The sequence below is a fragment of the Triticum urartu genome, chromosome 1A, assembly GCF_056163025.1.
Source record: "Triticum urartu cultivar PI428250 chromosome 1A, HENAU_Tu73, whole genome shotgun sequence".
Taxonomy (NCBI): Eukaryota; Viridiplantae; Streptophyta; class Magnoliopsida; order Poales; family Poaceae; genus Triticum; species Triticum urartu.
This window is the reverse complement of record NC_141873.1, coordinates 580207358-580223605: the sequence shown is the minus strand read 5'-3', so window position 1 is coordinate 580223605 and position 16248 is coordinate 580207358. Positions and strand designations below refer to the sequence as shown.

The 16248-nt window shown below is 50.4% G+C and overlaps 1 protein-coding gene and 1 long non-coding RNA gene across 2 annotated transcripts; one reads left to right on the top strand and one right to left on the bottom strand.

Moving 5' to 3' along the window:
- Positions 1-769: 769 nt before the first annotated feature.
- Positions 770-1284, top strand: LOC147993013 (uncharacterized). Its single transcript, XR_015610021.1, has 2 exons — positions 770-916; positions 1050-1284. It is a non-coding gene; the product is annotated as an uncharacterized LOC147993013 (long non-coding RNA).
- A 1120-nt stretch (positions 1285-2404) lies between these two features.
- On the bottom strand, positions 2405-5821 carry LOC147993012 (uncharacterized). The gene is made up of 2 exons (XM_087539197.1): positions 4705-5821; positions 2405-3390 (listed from the first exon to the last, which is right to left on the bottom strand). The coding sequence occupies exons 1-2, from the start codon at positions 5819-5821 to the stop codon at positions 2405-2407; spliced, it is 2103 nt and encodes a 700-aa protein (XP_087395323.1).
- Positions 5822-16248: the final 10427 nt, after the last annotated feature.

The following is a 16248-nucleotide window of genomic DNA, read 5'->3' as shown; positions in this document are numbered from 1 at the left end:
GAACTGTCTATTGGAGATGCTCTAAGTCCCCACCCTCTCCTCAGCAGTGTCCAACGTTTTCACACCTTATACAGGACATTGACGTACCAATCTTGACGCCGAGACAAACGAATAGGCCGTTACATACTGTTGCTTGTAAATTTTATTTCGCTTTCCTCTGTCCCCACTATACCTGGCCATCCCTTGGGCTGGGCCGGGGCTGACCAAGCCCGACATAGAAATCCTAGGCCCGGGCCTGGCCTAGCATCGGGCCTAGAAATCAGGCCGAAGCTTGGCCCGTGAGTGTAAAAGCCCACCAAACCTCGGGCCGGGCCTCTTCGTTACATCGTAAATATGATGGGCCCGAGCCCAGCCTGACCTTCGGGCTCAATATCTAGGCCTAGGCCCGGCCTATGAGCAACGTCGGGCCGGGCTGCCCATGGCCAGTGTATAGTCCCCCACCCTCTCCTCAGCCGTGTCCCACGTTCCTCTGTGAGCTCTTTTTTTTTAAGGACACGCCGCGTGAGCTGAACTGACGGCGAAGTAGACCGTAGGGGTGGACTGCCAGCACCAGGAACCGCCCCCCTACTGTGATGCAGGCATGCAGCTAAAAACATTCCCTATAATTAGCACGTGCCGTTCGCTTCATTCGCCAGTTGTTTTTCTTGAAAGAACGTGGCCAACCTCATTGCAGTTTGTCACGAGCTACTAAAAATTCAAGGCTGCAAAGCCGCGTAGTAGGTGCGTTCTTGTTCCTTTTCCTAATAAAAAACCGGTAGATCGTCCTTGCTATATTCATCCTTCTCATTCATCGTTAAGTATCAGGCTGCAGCAGCAATGGAATTCCCAGCGCTACGAGGAGCACTACACTCATTCTCAGCGCTACGAAACAGGCAGCCTCGGGTGCTCCGCCCGGAGGAGAGATCCAGCCAGCCGGGTACATTTACTGCTTGAACCTTTTTCCCTTTATTCAGGTCCTGTATATGTGCTTTGCCTCGGCTTTAGAAGTAGATGTGCTTCTACACCAGCATTTTTTCCGTTAATGTGTACCATTCTTTTGATTCGAGCAGCTGCCGCCGACCAGCGCAGGCACCTCCTCCAGGCTTCGGCTGCTTCTTCCTGCTCGGTCGGCCTCACGAAGCCACCTCCCGAAGCCTGGTCGCCTGCTTCTCTCCTCTAGCCGGGCGTCTCACGCAGTAAGGTTCTTTCTGCTCTGTTCTCTCTGTTGTTGGCTGCTGCTGACCTCACCTGATGTATGGCGGTGCTGTATGCGATGTAATAAAGGTATAATAGACCGCCGAATAAGATTGCCTGGCAGTATGTATGTATAAGACCGCCGGCCGGATAAGGTTGCGTGGCGATTTATGAGGGAGATAAACTCCCGTTTGAACCACATATTTTTTTAGGGTTACAACTGATGGCGTGATCTGTCCTTATCTACAGCTAGCCTAACAACCAGAATCCTAACTATACATCACGTTTAACATTCCCCCACAATCTCATCCTGACACAAGGTTGAGATTGGTGCGCAGCCGCTCAAGCATGACCTTCGTGAGAGGTTTGGTAAATGCATCGGCTACCTGATCAGCAGAGGCAATGAACCGGACGTCAAGTGCACCCATGGCCACCTTTTCTCTCACAAAATGGAAATCCACCTCAATGTGTTTGATACGAGCATGAAACACCGGATTTGCAGTGAGGTACGTGACACCGAGGTTGTCACACCATAGAATGGGTGCTCGAGGCTGCGGAACGTGCAACTCTTTCAGCAAGGATTGTATCCAAGAGGCTTCAGCAGTTCCATTCGCAAGCGCCTTGTATTCGGCTTCGATGGATGAACGCGAGACTGTCGGCTGTTTCCTCGCACTCCATGAAACGAGGTTTGGTCCAAAAAAGACAGCAAAACCACCGGTGGATCTTCGGTCATCGCTGCAGCCAGCCCAATCAGCGTCAGTGAATACACTGATCAAAGTTGATGGCGAGCGCCTGATGGTCAGGCCTGTCGCAACTGTCCCTTTCACAAATCGCAAGATGCGTTTAACAGCTTCCTGGTGCACATTAGTGGGCCTTGACAAGAACTGGCAGACTTTGTTCACGGCGAACGAGAGATCCGGCCGTGTCAAAGTTAAGTACTGAAGAGCTCCAACGGTGCTTCTGTACTTGAAAGCTTCATCCTCATTCAGTTTATGTCCAGCATCACGAGTGAGCTTCTCATGGGGGCACATGGGTGTTGAAATTGCTTTGCAATTCACCATATCAGTATGCTGCAGCAAATCAAGGGCGTATTTTGTCTGAGTAAGAGTCATTCCCCCAGAATTGCGAAGTACTTCAATACCGAGAAAATAATTCAGAGAACTAAGGTCTTTCACAGGGAAGGTATCCGAGAGTCGCTGAAGCAGATTATGCATGGCAGAGGCAGATAAGCTCACGATGACGATATCATCCACATAGACATGTAGATGGTGACACCTCGATCAACAAGGATAAACAGAGATGCATCGGCTGCTGACGAATGAAACCCAAGCTGCTGAAGACGCTCACTAAGACGGGCATACCATGCACGAGGAGACTGTTTGAGGCCATATAACGCCTTGTGGAGCTTGCAAACATAGTCTGGCCGTGACTGATCCTGAAAGCCGGGGGGCTGCTGCATGTAAGCTTCTTCAGTGAGGACACCGTGAAGGAAAGCATTGCTGATGTCCACTTGACGGAAGTGCCAGCCACGGGAAACAGCGAGCGAGAGGACGAGGCGCACGGTGGCAGGTTTGACTACCGGAGAGAATGTTTCCGAGTAATCAAGCCCGTACTGCTGAGTGAAGCCGCGCGCGACGAGCCGTGCCTTGAACTTGTCGAGGGAGCCATCTGCCTTATGCTTCACTTTGAAGACCCATTTGCAGCCTATAACATTTTTGCCAGGAGGTCGAGGCACCAATGACCATGTCTTGTTTTGTTGAAGAGCTTGGAACTCAGACTCCATCGCGGGCCGCCACTGGTCATCGGCAAGGGCGGCGCGAAATGAGCGAGGCTCCGCGTGGAAAGCACGACGGCGAGGGTCGTAGCGGACGGTGCCATCGCTTGGCACGAGCGTCTTGACGATGTTGTTGCGAAGGCGAGTCGTCATCGGATGCAGGGCGCTGGACGAAGCAACTTCAGTCTCCGCGGCAGCATCGGACGACGGGGTCGCCGGCGGCGTCGGCGGTACTGACGCTGGAGTTCCGGTGGACGAACAGGCCGGGTCGACGTCGTCAGCCTGGTTGGGCGTCAGACTAAGCCGGCTGACAGGAGAAGCCGGGCTGCGCGATCCAGGCGACGTGACGAGAACGGCCGAGGGTCCGGCTGAAACATCCGCATGCCCCCCGTCTGTATGGCTGCTACGTGGCGCACATGGCGACGTGAACTCCTGGCGAGTACCTGCAGGAGACAAAGACGAGCTACACGAAGCATCAGGCAGCAAGGTCATGTCATATTTGCGCATGCGATCATCCATTAGAGCCGGCTCGGTGATGGGAAAAAAAGAGGATGGTGTGGAAAGAATGGGTGAGGACTTTTGCACTACTGAGCTAGTTGAGAACGGAAACACTTGTTCATCAAAAATGACATCACGAGAAATATAAATGCGACCACTAGAGCGATCTAAGCATTTGTAGCCTTTGTGCATGGAGCTATATCCCAAGAAAACGCATTGCCGAGACCGGAATTCTAGCTTGCGGTTATTATAAGGGCACAGGTTCGGCCAACAAGCGCAACCGAAAGCATGGAGAAATGTATAGTCTGGTTTATCGCCAAAAAGACAAGAGACTGGTGTGGAGTTTTGAAGGACTCGAGTGGGCATGCGATTTATGAGATAGCAAGCGGTGAGAAAAGCCTCGTCCCAAAACCGAACAGGGAGGGAGGAGTGAGCGAGAAGAGCGATGCCTGTTTCGACGATATGACGATGTTTCCCTTCTGCGATGCCATTTTGTTGTGAGGTGTGAGGACAGGAAACCCGGTGCGCAATGCCTTCTTTTTGGAAATAGCGGGAGAGACGGCGATACTCGCCACCCCAATCCGTCTGAACAGTTTTAATTTTTGCATCGAGCATGCGTTCAACATGTTTTTGGAAGGTGTAGAAGGCTTGTTCAACATCGGATTTTCGTTTAAGGAGATAGATCCATGTAAAACGGCTATAGTCGTCCAAAAAACTCACATAATATTTAAAACCACCAACGGAAGTAGTAGCAGGGCCCCATACATCCGAATGAATAATTTCAAGAGGTGTATAAGTGACATGATTAGAATCTCGAAAAGGTAGCTGATGAACTTTTGCGCGCTGACACGCATCACAAACACTAGACTCGGTAGATGGTGCACAAGCAAATTTATTTAACCTAAGAACTGAATCGACAATACTTTTGGACGGATGACCTAATCTTTTATGCCATAAATCTGAAGATAGCCTGATGCTGGAGAGAGCTCGAGGACCACATACGAGCGACGACTGCTTGTAGCTTGGCACCGGGTAGAGACCATTTCGGCATCTACTTTGAAGAAGAACCGCCTTCGTTGCTTGGTCCTTAAGACGAAAGAGATGAGGATAGAATTCAGCAAAAGCATGATTATCATAGGCAAGTTTTTGTGCAGACAGGAGGTGTTTGTTGATGTGTGGAACATGCAGAATGTTACGGAGGTGCAGAGGTTTGAATAAACCGGGAATAGTGGAATGACCAACATGCGCAATAGACATACCTGCTCCGTTGGCTGCATGCACCTTGTCTTTGCCACCATACTTCTCATGGAAGCTGAGACGGTCCAGGTCACTCGTCAGGTGATCGATGGCGCCGGTATCTACATACCAGTCGGTGTCGACGGAGTACGAGCCTGGGCCGGTGTTGGCGACGTTGCCGGAGCGCTCACGCTGCTCTTCTGGCTGGAAGGCATGGTTGAACCGGTTGCGGCAGTGGAGGGCGTCGTGGCCGAACTTGGAGCAGACCTGACACTTCAGGTTAGTCCGGCCGTTGCTGCGGCCGCGCATTCCGCGACCACGTCCGCCCTGATCGCCGTGTCCGCCGCGTGCGCCTTGTCCGCCATGATGACCATCAGTGTGGCGCGCAGCAACGTTTGTGGACGGATGGATGTTGCCGGATGATGCCTGCTGCTCGAGGCGAAGTTCGGCGCTGAGGAAGAAGGCATAGAAGCTGCTGAGGCTGATGGGGTCGTTGCGCGCAGTGATGGACGCGACCAGAGGCTCAAACTCAGGACCTAGTCCGGCGAGTATGTAGCCCAGCACCTCGTCATCGTCGAGCGGCTTGCCGATGGAAGCCATGGCGTCGGCGAAGCCCCGCATCTTGCGGTAGTATTCCGAGGCGGTGAGGTCCTTCTTCTTCAGATTGGATAGCTGGTAGTGCAACTGCATGATACGAGCATGATTCTGTGATGCAAACAACTCATGAAGAGTAGTCCAGACCTGAGCAGAAGTGGTGAGCTGGGTCATCTGCCCGAGTATATCCTCGGTCATGGAGCCGAGGAGCGCGATCATGACGAGCTGATCCTTCTGGAACCAACGAAGGAACTCCCGGTTGGCGACCTCGACAGCTGCATCGCCAGTGCCCTCTATGAGGGTCTGCGGCGGCGCTTCCTCGGTGCCGGCAACATAGCCGAGCAAACCGTTCGAGGCGAGGGCAGGGACGGCTTGAGTCTTCCACAGCAGGAAGTTCTCCCGCGTGAGGCGCAGCGTGATGAGGTTCCCGAGAGTGGTGACGGAGATTGGAGCGGAGGAGGAGGAGCCGGCGGCAAGGGTGCCGGCGTTGACGGTGGAAAGGGCGCCGGAAGTGTTGGTGATGGGAGCAGCGTTGGAGCCGGCCATGGTGGGTAGGATTGGATCTTATTGCTCTGAATACCAAGTCAGAACAAATGATTTGCCGTGATGATGACCACCGGACTCCTCGTATATTTATACACGTACGTACAAAGGATAAGTACAAGGTTGTTAGGGTTACAACTGATGGCGTGATCTGCCCTTATCTACAGCTAGCCTAACAACCAGAATCCTAACTATACATCACGTTTAACAGCGTGGAATGGATCTGAATCTCCAGCAGCTGAAATTTGATGTGTCTGGAAATGCAGATCCCAATAAATTGGAGTAATTAATGTGTCTGAAAATGTACAATTCATAAATAGTGAGGGCATCTCTAACCGTTGTAAGATAGATGTTGGTAAAATTATCACCTAGGACATAGTGATGATGTGACATGTAATAAATGTGAAGAGAGAGCAAAATTGTACTCCCTCATTTCCGGTTTATAGGGCTTATCTCAAAATTTTAGTTTTTCCATTTTATAAGGCTCAATTTGGTTGTTCCCCATCACATGTTGAGACTTCAAGGTGCATTAAATCATTGCATGCAAGTATTAAGAGAAAACTGACCAATGCATGCACTTTATGCATGCATGCATTGCAATTAATGCATTCATAAACATAATTTTTTGAGAAAAACAAGAGCATTAATTGGGTGCTTTTGCAAACTACAAAAAATATTCCACCACTCATCATCTACCTTGGTTGATGAGATTTTTGAATTGAGCCTTATAAACTGGAAAGGAGGGAGTATGTAGATTAACCAACAACTTTTGCACAAGCTCCAAAGTGAAATAAAGAGCAACCACATTTAATTTCTCATCATCTATTACTACCTCCGTTTCAGTTTACAAGTCCTACGCGTATACCTAGGTTACCAATTTTATCACCTTAATATAAATTATATAACATAAAAATTATACGGTTTGAAAATAGAACATCTGAAGTTTATATTGTTATATTTTTTATAATATATGACTTGTATTAGGTTGATCAAATTGACGACCTAGGGGCACGCGCACGCCCTGTAAACTGAGAGAGAGGTAGTAGATAACTTAAATACAACCTATATTGGAGTAGTTGTATGATAGCATATTGGTTGATGACATGAATATTTTACCAGCAAGACAAACATACAATCTGTTGGAGATACCCCGAGCCGCTTAGAGCAAAGCTAATTGAATAGCCTGCTGCCAGCTTTATACTAATACCACGTCAGCTATATAGCCAATGCGTATAATAAACTGGCTGTAGGTTAGTTGTAGTACTTGCATGGAGAAAAAAGCAATGAAACAAACAGTGATTGGCTGCATGCATGCTCTTCCATTCTCGCCAGCTGTATGCACGGTCAATTCATCGTAGCCGGTGTTATCGCCCGGCAATGGACGAAGCGTCGGCACTCTCCTCTCTCCAACGTTCTCTCTCCTTCACATAAGATTTTGCTGATGTGGAACATTTTATAGCCAGCTGACTAAGACCTATTATACTTGCTCTTACTAGTATAAGATTGCACAGCTTACCAGCATAAGCTGTGACCATCAAACAGTCTATAGCAATCCTATTTGGTGCTGCGTTGTTTTCTCACTTCTTGGTAATAATGTTGGTTAATTGAAAGCTGAGCAAAACATATTCTTAGCATTAAAATAGGGGGTGCCTAGAACTTATCTAGATGAGACATAATTTGGTCTCATTTATATAAAAACCATAAACAGATACACAGAAGTATCAACCCACGTCAGAACACACGCATCTTATAGCATGACATCCAATAGCTATAAAGGCGAATGAGACATAACTAGAACTCAGCTAGATGAGGTCTAGCAAAACCGTTAAAATAGAGTTTGTGGTCGGCAGATTTTGTTTTGCATTTTTAAAATATTTTTATAGCAACAGAACCTGATGCTTCACTGTAAGCTCTGTCTGCAATAGCAGTTCCTACATTAGGGTGAGCGAACCTTGCATGTTTAAGAGAAGGGACAAACTAATTTCTTACAAGGTCCATACCTATATATCCAGATGATGATCAAATACTTTTTTACTCTTTCCGTCTCATAATATAAGAAGGTTTTTCAAGCTATGGGACAAAGGGATTAATAGTTTTAACTCAATTTTCTGTCCAATCTGCACTAATATCTGTTGAAGTTTTTAAGATGACCACTTTCATGAAAGCAATTGTTTGGTCTTTGCATATGTTGTCCATGTACATGCGTGTTTTATGATATCCTCGAATTATATATGTACTCTGACCAAGGATCTAAGATTTTGGTACCTCCACACAAATATGCAGACAATTGAAGCATGGGCTTCTCAAGTGTTATGCAGTGGTGGAATTTGTGGCAGCTGCAAATCTATGTACTTGCTAGCCTTGGGATCCAGTATCTTCTTATGATCCTTGGGGCCCTCCGTAGGCGCCGTATACCAACCTGGCTCAGATTTTTCACTTGGATTTCATTCGTGAGCAGTGATTCTATGGTTTTATCCGCCCTTGGGGTGCTCTCCTGGAAGCTGTACAAATCAAACTCAGCACAAGGGAACAATGACCTGGAGGTATTCTGGGCACCTATCCTATTGATGCACCTTGGTGGCACCTGCATCACCGCCTACAACCTTGAAGACAGTGAAGTCTGGACGCGACAAATACTAATTTTATCGTCTAAGGTCAGCTTAATTTCATGCATGGCAGCTTTAATTTCAATATTTTTGGTATTCAATATGTTCGATTGTCTATGCGTGCTTTTGCCCCAATTAGCCCATCTAGACCAGAAACTAAAAAAGGGGAAAGCGGTTAATTATGAAACCACACTTACGAATAATACTCCTATACCTTATTATAGCCACCTATTATTGGTCATGGTTGCTATCTCTCTCGAAGTCATCACTCACCGCTATATGTCTAGGAATAGGAAGAAAAGCATGCTTAGTTGCTTGCTATGGTTGTCAGCCATGCGGGCCCTTTTCTCTAATTGTTTTTTCTCCCACTGCTCCATTGTGTTCTCAGGTCACAGCAATCGCGTATGTGTTCCGTAAGTCGTGGTCACCATTGGCAGACAACAGGCTATTGGTTGCAGCAATATTGTTACTCATCTCCGGGATTGTCAAATGCATCGATAAAATAGTAAATCTCAAGAACTATAGCTTCGATAGCTTATCCACAACTGTGAAAGATGTTCCTCCGAGTAGTACAAGTACACAACTTGGACTTGAAGAATATGTAAAAAGATCAAGAGGTTTTTCAATTCTGGAGCCTACGTGGCCCGTGGCCGTGGGGATTATTGAGGAGCCTGAGAGGAGCATGCCCCTCCATTCGCCTGAGAAGGTATTTGTAGACTATGCACATAGCTATTCTGACCGGTTTGATAACCTATCATCCTTCTGGCTCCTTGACCACTCACAAAAGTATGAGGTGATCCAAGCTGGACTCTCCACTACTTTTGAACTTCTCTACACCAAAAGTCATGCTGCACGCATGGTGATCATATCACAACTCAATGCCACTTGTGAACTTCTCTACATCAATACTACGATTCTACGCATGATTTATGTGATTATCAGATCAGCACTCACCCATATTTTGAAACTTCTCTGCACTAGAATTCGTCCTCTTCCACGAATATTCCTGAGAGAGTATCGGACCCTTTTTTGTTACCTTTCTGATGAATATAACTACACCAGAAATCGTGCTCCACGCATAGCCACTTCTCATCTATCGCCTATCGATTATCTTTCTTTGGCAACATGGGCATCATCTACAGGTTTGCCAATTGTTGCTATCGGTCTCTTCCACAGTATTGACAAACAAGCATACGGAGGTGCCGATGTCTTGTTACACTGCTGTTGCTGTACGGCACTCTTGCTTTGGAATTTATTTGTGTGTACTTGGCAGTACGTTCCAGCAGAGAGTGGCCTGACATGGTTGCTCAACATAGCCTTTTGGATTCTTTGCCCACGACAAAAAGGCACAGCAAGTTGATGGGCTTGGCAAGATTCTTACATTGCAAGGACTTCCTTGACCGATACTGGTGCATGGATGCCTGCTACTCATCGGAGGATATTACGAAGGTAGCTCGTTTACATATTCAGGTAATGTGGAGGGATTCCATAAAGGATGCTGAAAGTTACATGTATCACACCAATACTATGGGCCAGTGGACTATGAAGGCTAGGAATTTGTTCCCACTCCTGGGTTGGAGCATAGATAAGCCATTTGACGAGAGCGTCCTTCTGTGGCATACAGCCACGGAATTCTTCCTTCACTCCAACGCAGACGATGCTGATGGTACCCGATGCAGACAGTTGTCCAACTATATGGTGCATCTCCTGTTTGCCAATCCTGAGATGCTACTGCCAGGCAGCAGGAAGAGTCTGTTCACAGATGCCTACAACCAACTCAGTGACATCCTCAGGGGTGAGGGGACATCGGATAACGCTGTCGGGCTTGTGCAGAAAATAATTGTGAAATTGCAATCTGGAGAAGTCTCAACAGGAACTATTATTTATGATGCTTGGCTGCTTGCTCAAAATTTGATGACCACGGACTGTACCACCATCCAAGGCGTGTGGCTGGAGATGCTCTGTTTTTCTGCCGGCAGATGCGGAGGGTATTTGCATGCCAAGAGCCTTGCTTCGGGTGGAGAATTCCTCTCAGTTGTGAGCCTCCTGTGGGCATATTCAGGAATGCCAACGCTCCCTGATAGGAATCTGGATGCGCCATTTGGATATTCATCTTCCTCTACATCCGGCCATGGAGGCCAAGGCACCAGCACCACTGCTGCCGTCCCACGGAGGCGAAGGCAGCAGCACCACGGAGGCGAAGATGCCACTGCTGAACCTGTCCGGATTGTTGTCGAACCATGAAGGCATCACTCCTGATCTTGACACCTCCAAAAGTGAAGGCACCACTTCTGTGCTTGACCAAAGTGAGCTACACCTTTTTTTTCTATCTTTTACTATGTGTGTCACGATGCCTGTACTGTACTTCTGTTTCCATTACATTAGTTTGCCATTTTCCATTGTTCTGTTCCCAACTTCCCATGACCATGTTGTGCTGAACAATTACTGTGTAATGTCCGTCTCTGTGTCAACGGAACGGTACTTGTGATAATTGCTAGTCGAATATGTCATGAACTCGTGATTCCAACTGAAATGAATGTCGGATTATTTGTGTGATGATTACTCTCTCTGGTTATGAAATATTATAAACTGAACCAACTTTCCACCCAATTGGTAGTGCAACTGCGTGAATCTTCTTTGCTACTAGTACTACCTAAGAGATGGTTCTGAGTAATGTATGGTGTGCTTGTTTCTTGTTACTTCAGAGCAATTGTGGTTCGTGCAAGTTCTGGATCTTCAGCCTCTGGTACTGAACTTTCTGTACATTGTGACCTGTGATCTTGTAGACTTAACAACATTTTTATCATCTAACTGCTCGTTGAATGTGTGATTATTACTATGCTATGACATACTTCCTCTTGATTATAAGATGCTTTTATGTGTTGATGAATAGTATCAGGTATGAGCTGATCTCCAAATGCCTTTAAGATCCACATATTTTTTGCATGTTCATTGGGAGGAGTTGCCGTTATGTGTTGGTGAATAGTACGTATCAAGATTGACGTTTCTATCAGTTGCGATCCTACAATTGTATCCGTATGATTGTTGCTCCTGGATCAGCGCACTATACGCGGCACGCTGCTAGTAGTAGCCTAGTAGGTGATTCATGCATTTGACCTGTGCCTTTTCTTATGTAGTTTTATATGTGATTCTGCCTCTCCAAGCTTGTTCGGCTTTGACAGACGTAGGTAACCAGTGTGCTCATTGTCGTAAATGGACGATAACCAGTGTGCTGTGAATACCTACTCTACACGGAGTGAGAAGGAAGTTGACGGAGGGACATGTAGCTCACACGGATGCACAGAACGAACTCATCAAGATTTCAGAGTTTTGTTGGGGAGATTTGACCAAATTCTCCCTCCACAACTCAGCAACACTTGAATACAGAGGCAAGACATATTCCCGGAAAATTTATCCATAGCTTTGAGCCATGACTTTGAACCCTATTGCCAATCGAGATAAAGTTCAAACAAGCTGCAAGGAGCACCGCTGTCTGCACTTTTCTGAATTTCGAACACCTTCAGACAGAAACAGGGGAGAAGGTAGCATAATGAAACAGAGGAGAAGGCATAGTACTGAACCGGTACGTGCAACAGACGGTCAAGATGTGTTATACCCAACGGCCGAGATCTCTCTAGGTAAGTTCCGGTTCGTCTTCGTTTCCCCCTCAAAGAATGTACTCTCCTGATAAGCAGCTTCAGCCGAGAATCACCGCACGAGTAGCTAGGTAACTTGTCTATCTATTGACAGCCGCGGATGGCGCCGGGGTCTTCGACGCCCGCCCGCGCTGACGCACCCGGTGATCGCCGGAGAGTGGGAGGGAGATTCTGGGCCCTAGCGGACGAAGACAGCGGAGAGGACGAGGACGACGGCGGGCGATCCGGCGGCTTGACGGACTACTCGCCTACTCCCTCCGATATAATCTGTGAGGCTTTTTCTCCTGGCTACGATGAGGATGAGGTGGCCGAGATCGTGGAGATGGTCGTCCCTCCCGAGGATCCGGCGAGGAACGGCTTGCGACCCGGAGAGAAGCTGGAGCTGCTCCGGCGTGTCGTCCATCGAAGGACGGCGGCGAACGCATCTCGGCCATGGAAGGGTCCAATTCCCAAGGTACGTCTACCCAAATTTACAGTTTTCGATTTGGTTGCGCCGGAGGCGTGGACGGTTGTGGTAAGACGGAAGAAAGGTGGCCGTGTGGCGGCCGGCCGGCAGCAGGTGACGCCGGCGGCTTCGATCAGGATCGCGGCGGCGAGGGCCCTGCGTTTGAACTCCCTGATTGGCGCCTGTGGGCCATCGGTGGCTACTGGGCCTCCTTCGGCTGGGTATGTGGCCCAGTGCGAAGGGGCTGCAGTTGGGCCGGGTCCAGTAATTCTGGAAAAGGATGGGATCGAGGATATATCGATCGTCGACGTGAATTACGCATGCATTGATCGATCGGGTTCATCCTCCTCCTGCTCGCGCCGTAGGGTTCTGCTACGGCGTTCTCCACATCGGCGGGCGGTTCCTGCCGGTCGTGCTCGTCGCATCCCCCCGCTAGGGTCCATGGTGGGTCGGGGTGCGGCCGGGAAGAAGCCGACCGAGCCTACTGGGGCGGGCCGCGCTGGGGCTGTGTCGGTCGGTGGCCGTGGTGTGCTGCCCTCGGCTGTGCCGCCGTCGGCTGCTGCCTCTGGCCGTGGTTCCTTGCTCCCTGGAGCTGGCCGAGCTTCTACTGGTGGGGGGGCTGGCCGTGGCGAAACTGCACCGCCGCCTGTTGCGGCCGGTGGCCGGGCCGCTCTGCCCCGGCCGGTGAATGGCTCAGGTCCTGGGGGGGTGCCGCCCGTGCCGTCGGGTCGGGGCACCGAAGCTCCTGGCGGTGCGGCTACGGCCACGATGGGCCGAGGAATTGGCACACCGACCGGGGTGAGGCCGCCCGTGCTCCCAAATTCGATGACCACCGCGGGCCGTGGTACACCTCCGCCGAGGCCTCCCGTCACCCCCGTCCTGGGGCGCGGAGCTGAGATGCCAAGGCTGCCGGTGCATAATGGCCCTAGGCCGGTTGGCCATGTCGATGGGGTTGCACCACCGCCTCATTACATCGCGAGGCCGACGCATAATCGCTCGGGTCCGACGCAGATGAGACATGACAACGTGACTGCCGAGTCATCGGATCCGCCCCGAGGACAGTGGGGAGATGATGGTTATGATGTGCATGGAAAAGGCCAACACCGTGGTTCGTCATCTACGGGAGGTGGACGCGGATACGCCTGGCAAAGTGATGGTTCGGATGAGAGACCTTTCCTTGGCCCGGCGGGTAGCTTCGTCGAAGGGACTTCGGGCCCGAACAGCCGGCAGAGAGGTGGTTTCCGTGGCCATCGTGGTGGCCGTGGTGGTGGACGGGGTGGTGGTCGTGGCCGGTTTCGCAAGCCGCCCCCAACACCGGTCGTGGTTGACCAGGCCTCTTCGAATATGGCTATTGATCCTGTGCAGTCGACTGAGTTGCCTAGCCAGGCGATGGAGGTGGTGACGGCCTTGGACAATGTGGAGGTCCCTATTACTGGTGGAGATGCCAAGGTAGGGGACATGGCTGAGTCTAAGAAGGCATCTAAATGGGCACGTAAGAAAGAAAAGATGTTGTGCTATCGATGTGGTGAGAAAGGCCACTTTATTGCAGAATGTGTGGCGGAACTATGTAGCTTGTGTGGCAAGAATGCTCATGTTATGGGGGACTGCCCGGTTATGCGTGATCAGGCTCCTGCGCTCACGATGTATGGAGTATATTGTGCCGAACTCACTTTCTTTGAGTCCCCGGCGGCGAGGGACATTACTGTTGTGGCTCAGAGTATGACTACTGGCATTGTGAAAGCCACCCGAGAGGTGGTGTCTGAGGCTCAAATTGTGCGGAGACTTCAAGAACTAGCTCCCGGTGACTTTCAGTGGGAGCTTGTTCGGATCGAGGACAATGTCTTTAGGGTTGATTTCCCAACGGTGGACGACCTGCAGAAGCTGTTGAGTTTCGGGTTATGCAGGGTGCCTGGTACTAAGTGTATCCTGGAGTTTCACGAGTGGAAAAAGGAGGAGCCTAAGGGCAAATCGCTCACACAGGTGTGGCTGCGGTTTTCAAGGGCCCCATCTGAGGCTTTAACCGATGCTCGAGTAGTGGCGAGTTTGGGTATGCTGGTGGGTAAGACTGAGGAAGTGGACATAGCTTTTACCCGCGCACATGGGGTGTCCCGGCTCTTAGTGGGCGTTCTGGACATTGATTTTATCCCGAACGTGGTTAACTGGTTTTATCGGGGAGAGGTGTTTCCTCTTGAGATAGAGTTTGAGGATGCTGAGTTGTTTGCCGATGTGGGTTCTGGGGCTGATATGGACATGCACGAGGGGGATGGTGATGCCGGTGCTCGTGAGGACCCGACTGATGAGGCAGGACGAGAGAGGGCCAATGGGCCTAGTACGACTGCTCAGTTGCCCGGTGATGGTTCTGGAGTAGAACCTGCATCGGCCCCGACGGTACCGATGAGTACGTTGCGTTTTGGGTCCTTTGAGCCAGCTTCGGCTCCTCCTCGGCTTTGGAGTGACAGGGTTGAGTCTGATGATTGCTTTGAGTGTATGCTCCCTCCTTTGGAGCTTGATGTTGTGGCTAGTCCTGTGATGGTTACGGAGGTGGAGCCTCAGGTGGGTTGGCTTCCTCATACCGTGGCTTCGAGTAGGGATGTAACGACAGGTTCGGAGGTGCTCTTTGGGGAGGGGAGTCTAGGGCAGGTGGCCCCGGCCTCTCCCTCTTGTGGTCTGGCGCAGGTCACACCGGTGAGGCCGGTGTTGGTCGGCAGTGGGGGAGGTAGCCTAGCCTCCTCTCCCACTGCGATGCCGGTACCGGGCGGCTTGGCCAGTGCCGGGGTAGCGAGCCCGAGGCAGGATGCCTCGGCTCCTGCTTCTCCGGTTGGGGCAGTGGCCCTCGCGCCGGCGGCTGCGCTGGGGGGAGAGCTGGGCCAGGTGGCCGTGGCTCTCCCCTCCTCTCCAGCAGTCAGGCGGACTGCTTCTCCTTCGACAACGACGGTTTCCCCTGCACTGGCCCTAGACATCCCTTCCTCGTCTGCGGTCAGGAGGACCGCACCGTCGGCGACTTCGACGCTTCGCTCTGAGCCGGTGGGCGGGGCAGGAGGAGGGAGTGGGCAGGTGGCCCCAGTTGTCCCGTCTCTTGTCCTACCCGCCGGGCACTTGTCCGAGGGCATTGGGAGCCCGCGGCCTCCTCATTCTCGAGAGGAGGTTATTGCCTTTGGCGGGATCCCAGACCCGGTCTCGACGGGGAGACGGATGAGTGCTCGCGTTCTGGACCTTCCGAAGGTGGACGATATGCAGCAGCGGTGCGCTATGAGGGCGGCCAAGCTTCACGATGCTGCGATCTCTTCTGGTATGTCCGTTAACATATCTAATTCTTTATTGCATTTTGCTCCTGAGGAGATTATTAATAATGCAAACCAATTAGGAGTTTCACTAGGCGCTACTGATAATGAAATTTCCAATTCGGTGAATGATATGTTAGATTTAGAGGCGGAGCGGGCCTTAGAGATTATTGGTAATCTTGCTGCGGCCAAACCCATGAACGATGAGGAAATTGATGCGTTAGGGGTTAGAGTGCTAAATAATCTATGTGTGGATCTAGCACCTTCTAATCAGGAGTCTGAGGGCGATGATGCGCCCTTAGATGATGTAGCTGTCGGTTCCGTTCAGCCCGGTTATGAGGACCGGGTGACGGAGCCCACTAAGCCAAAGCGTAAGTGGAAACGAAAGATTTATCCCGATTCTGCAGTTCGTAGGAGTGCTAGGATTCGGACTGCTAAAAAA

Excerpts from the sequence above, each read along its gene's own strand:
- LOC147993012 (XM_087539197.1), bottom strand. The coding sequence starts at position 5,821 with ATGGCCGGCTCCAACGCTGCTCCCATCACCAACACTTCCGGCGCCCTT. Across the intron at positions 3,391-4,704 it reads GCATGCAGCCAACGGAGCAG|GTACTCGCCAGGAGTTCACG; the intron begins GTATGTCTATTG and ends TGTCTCCTGCAG.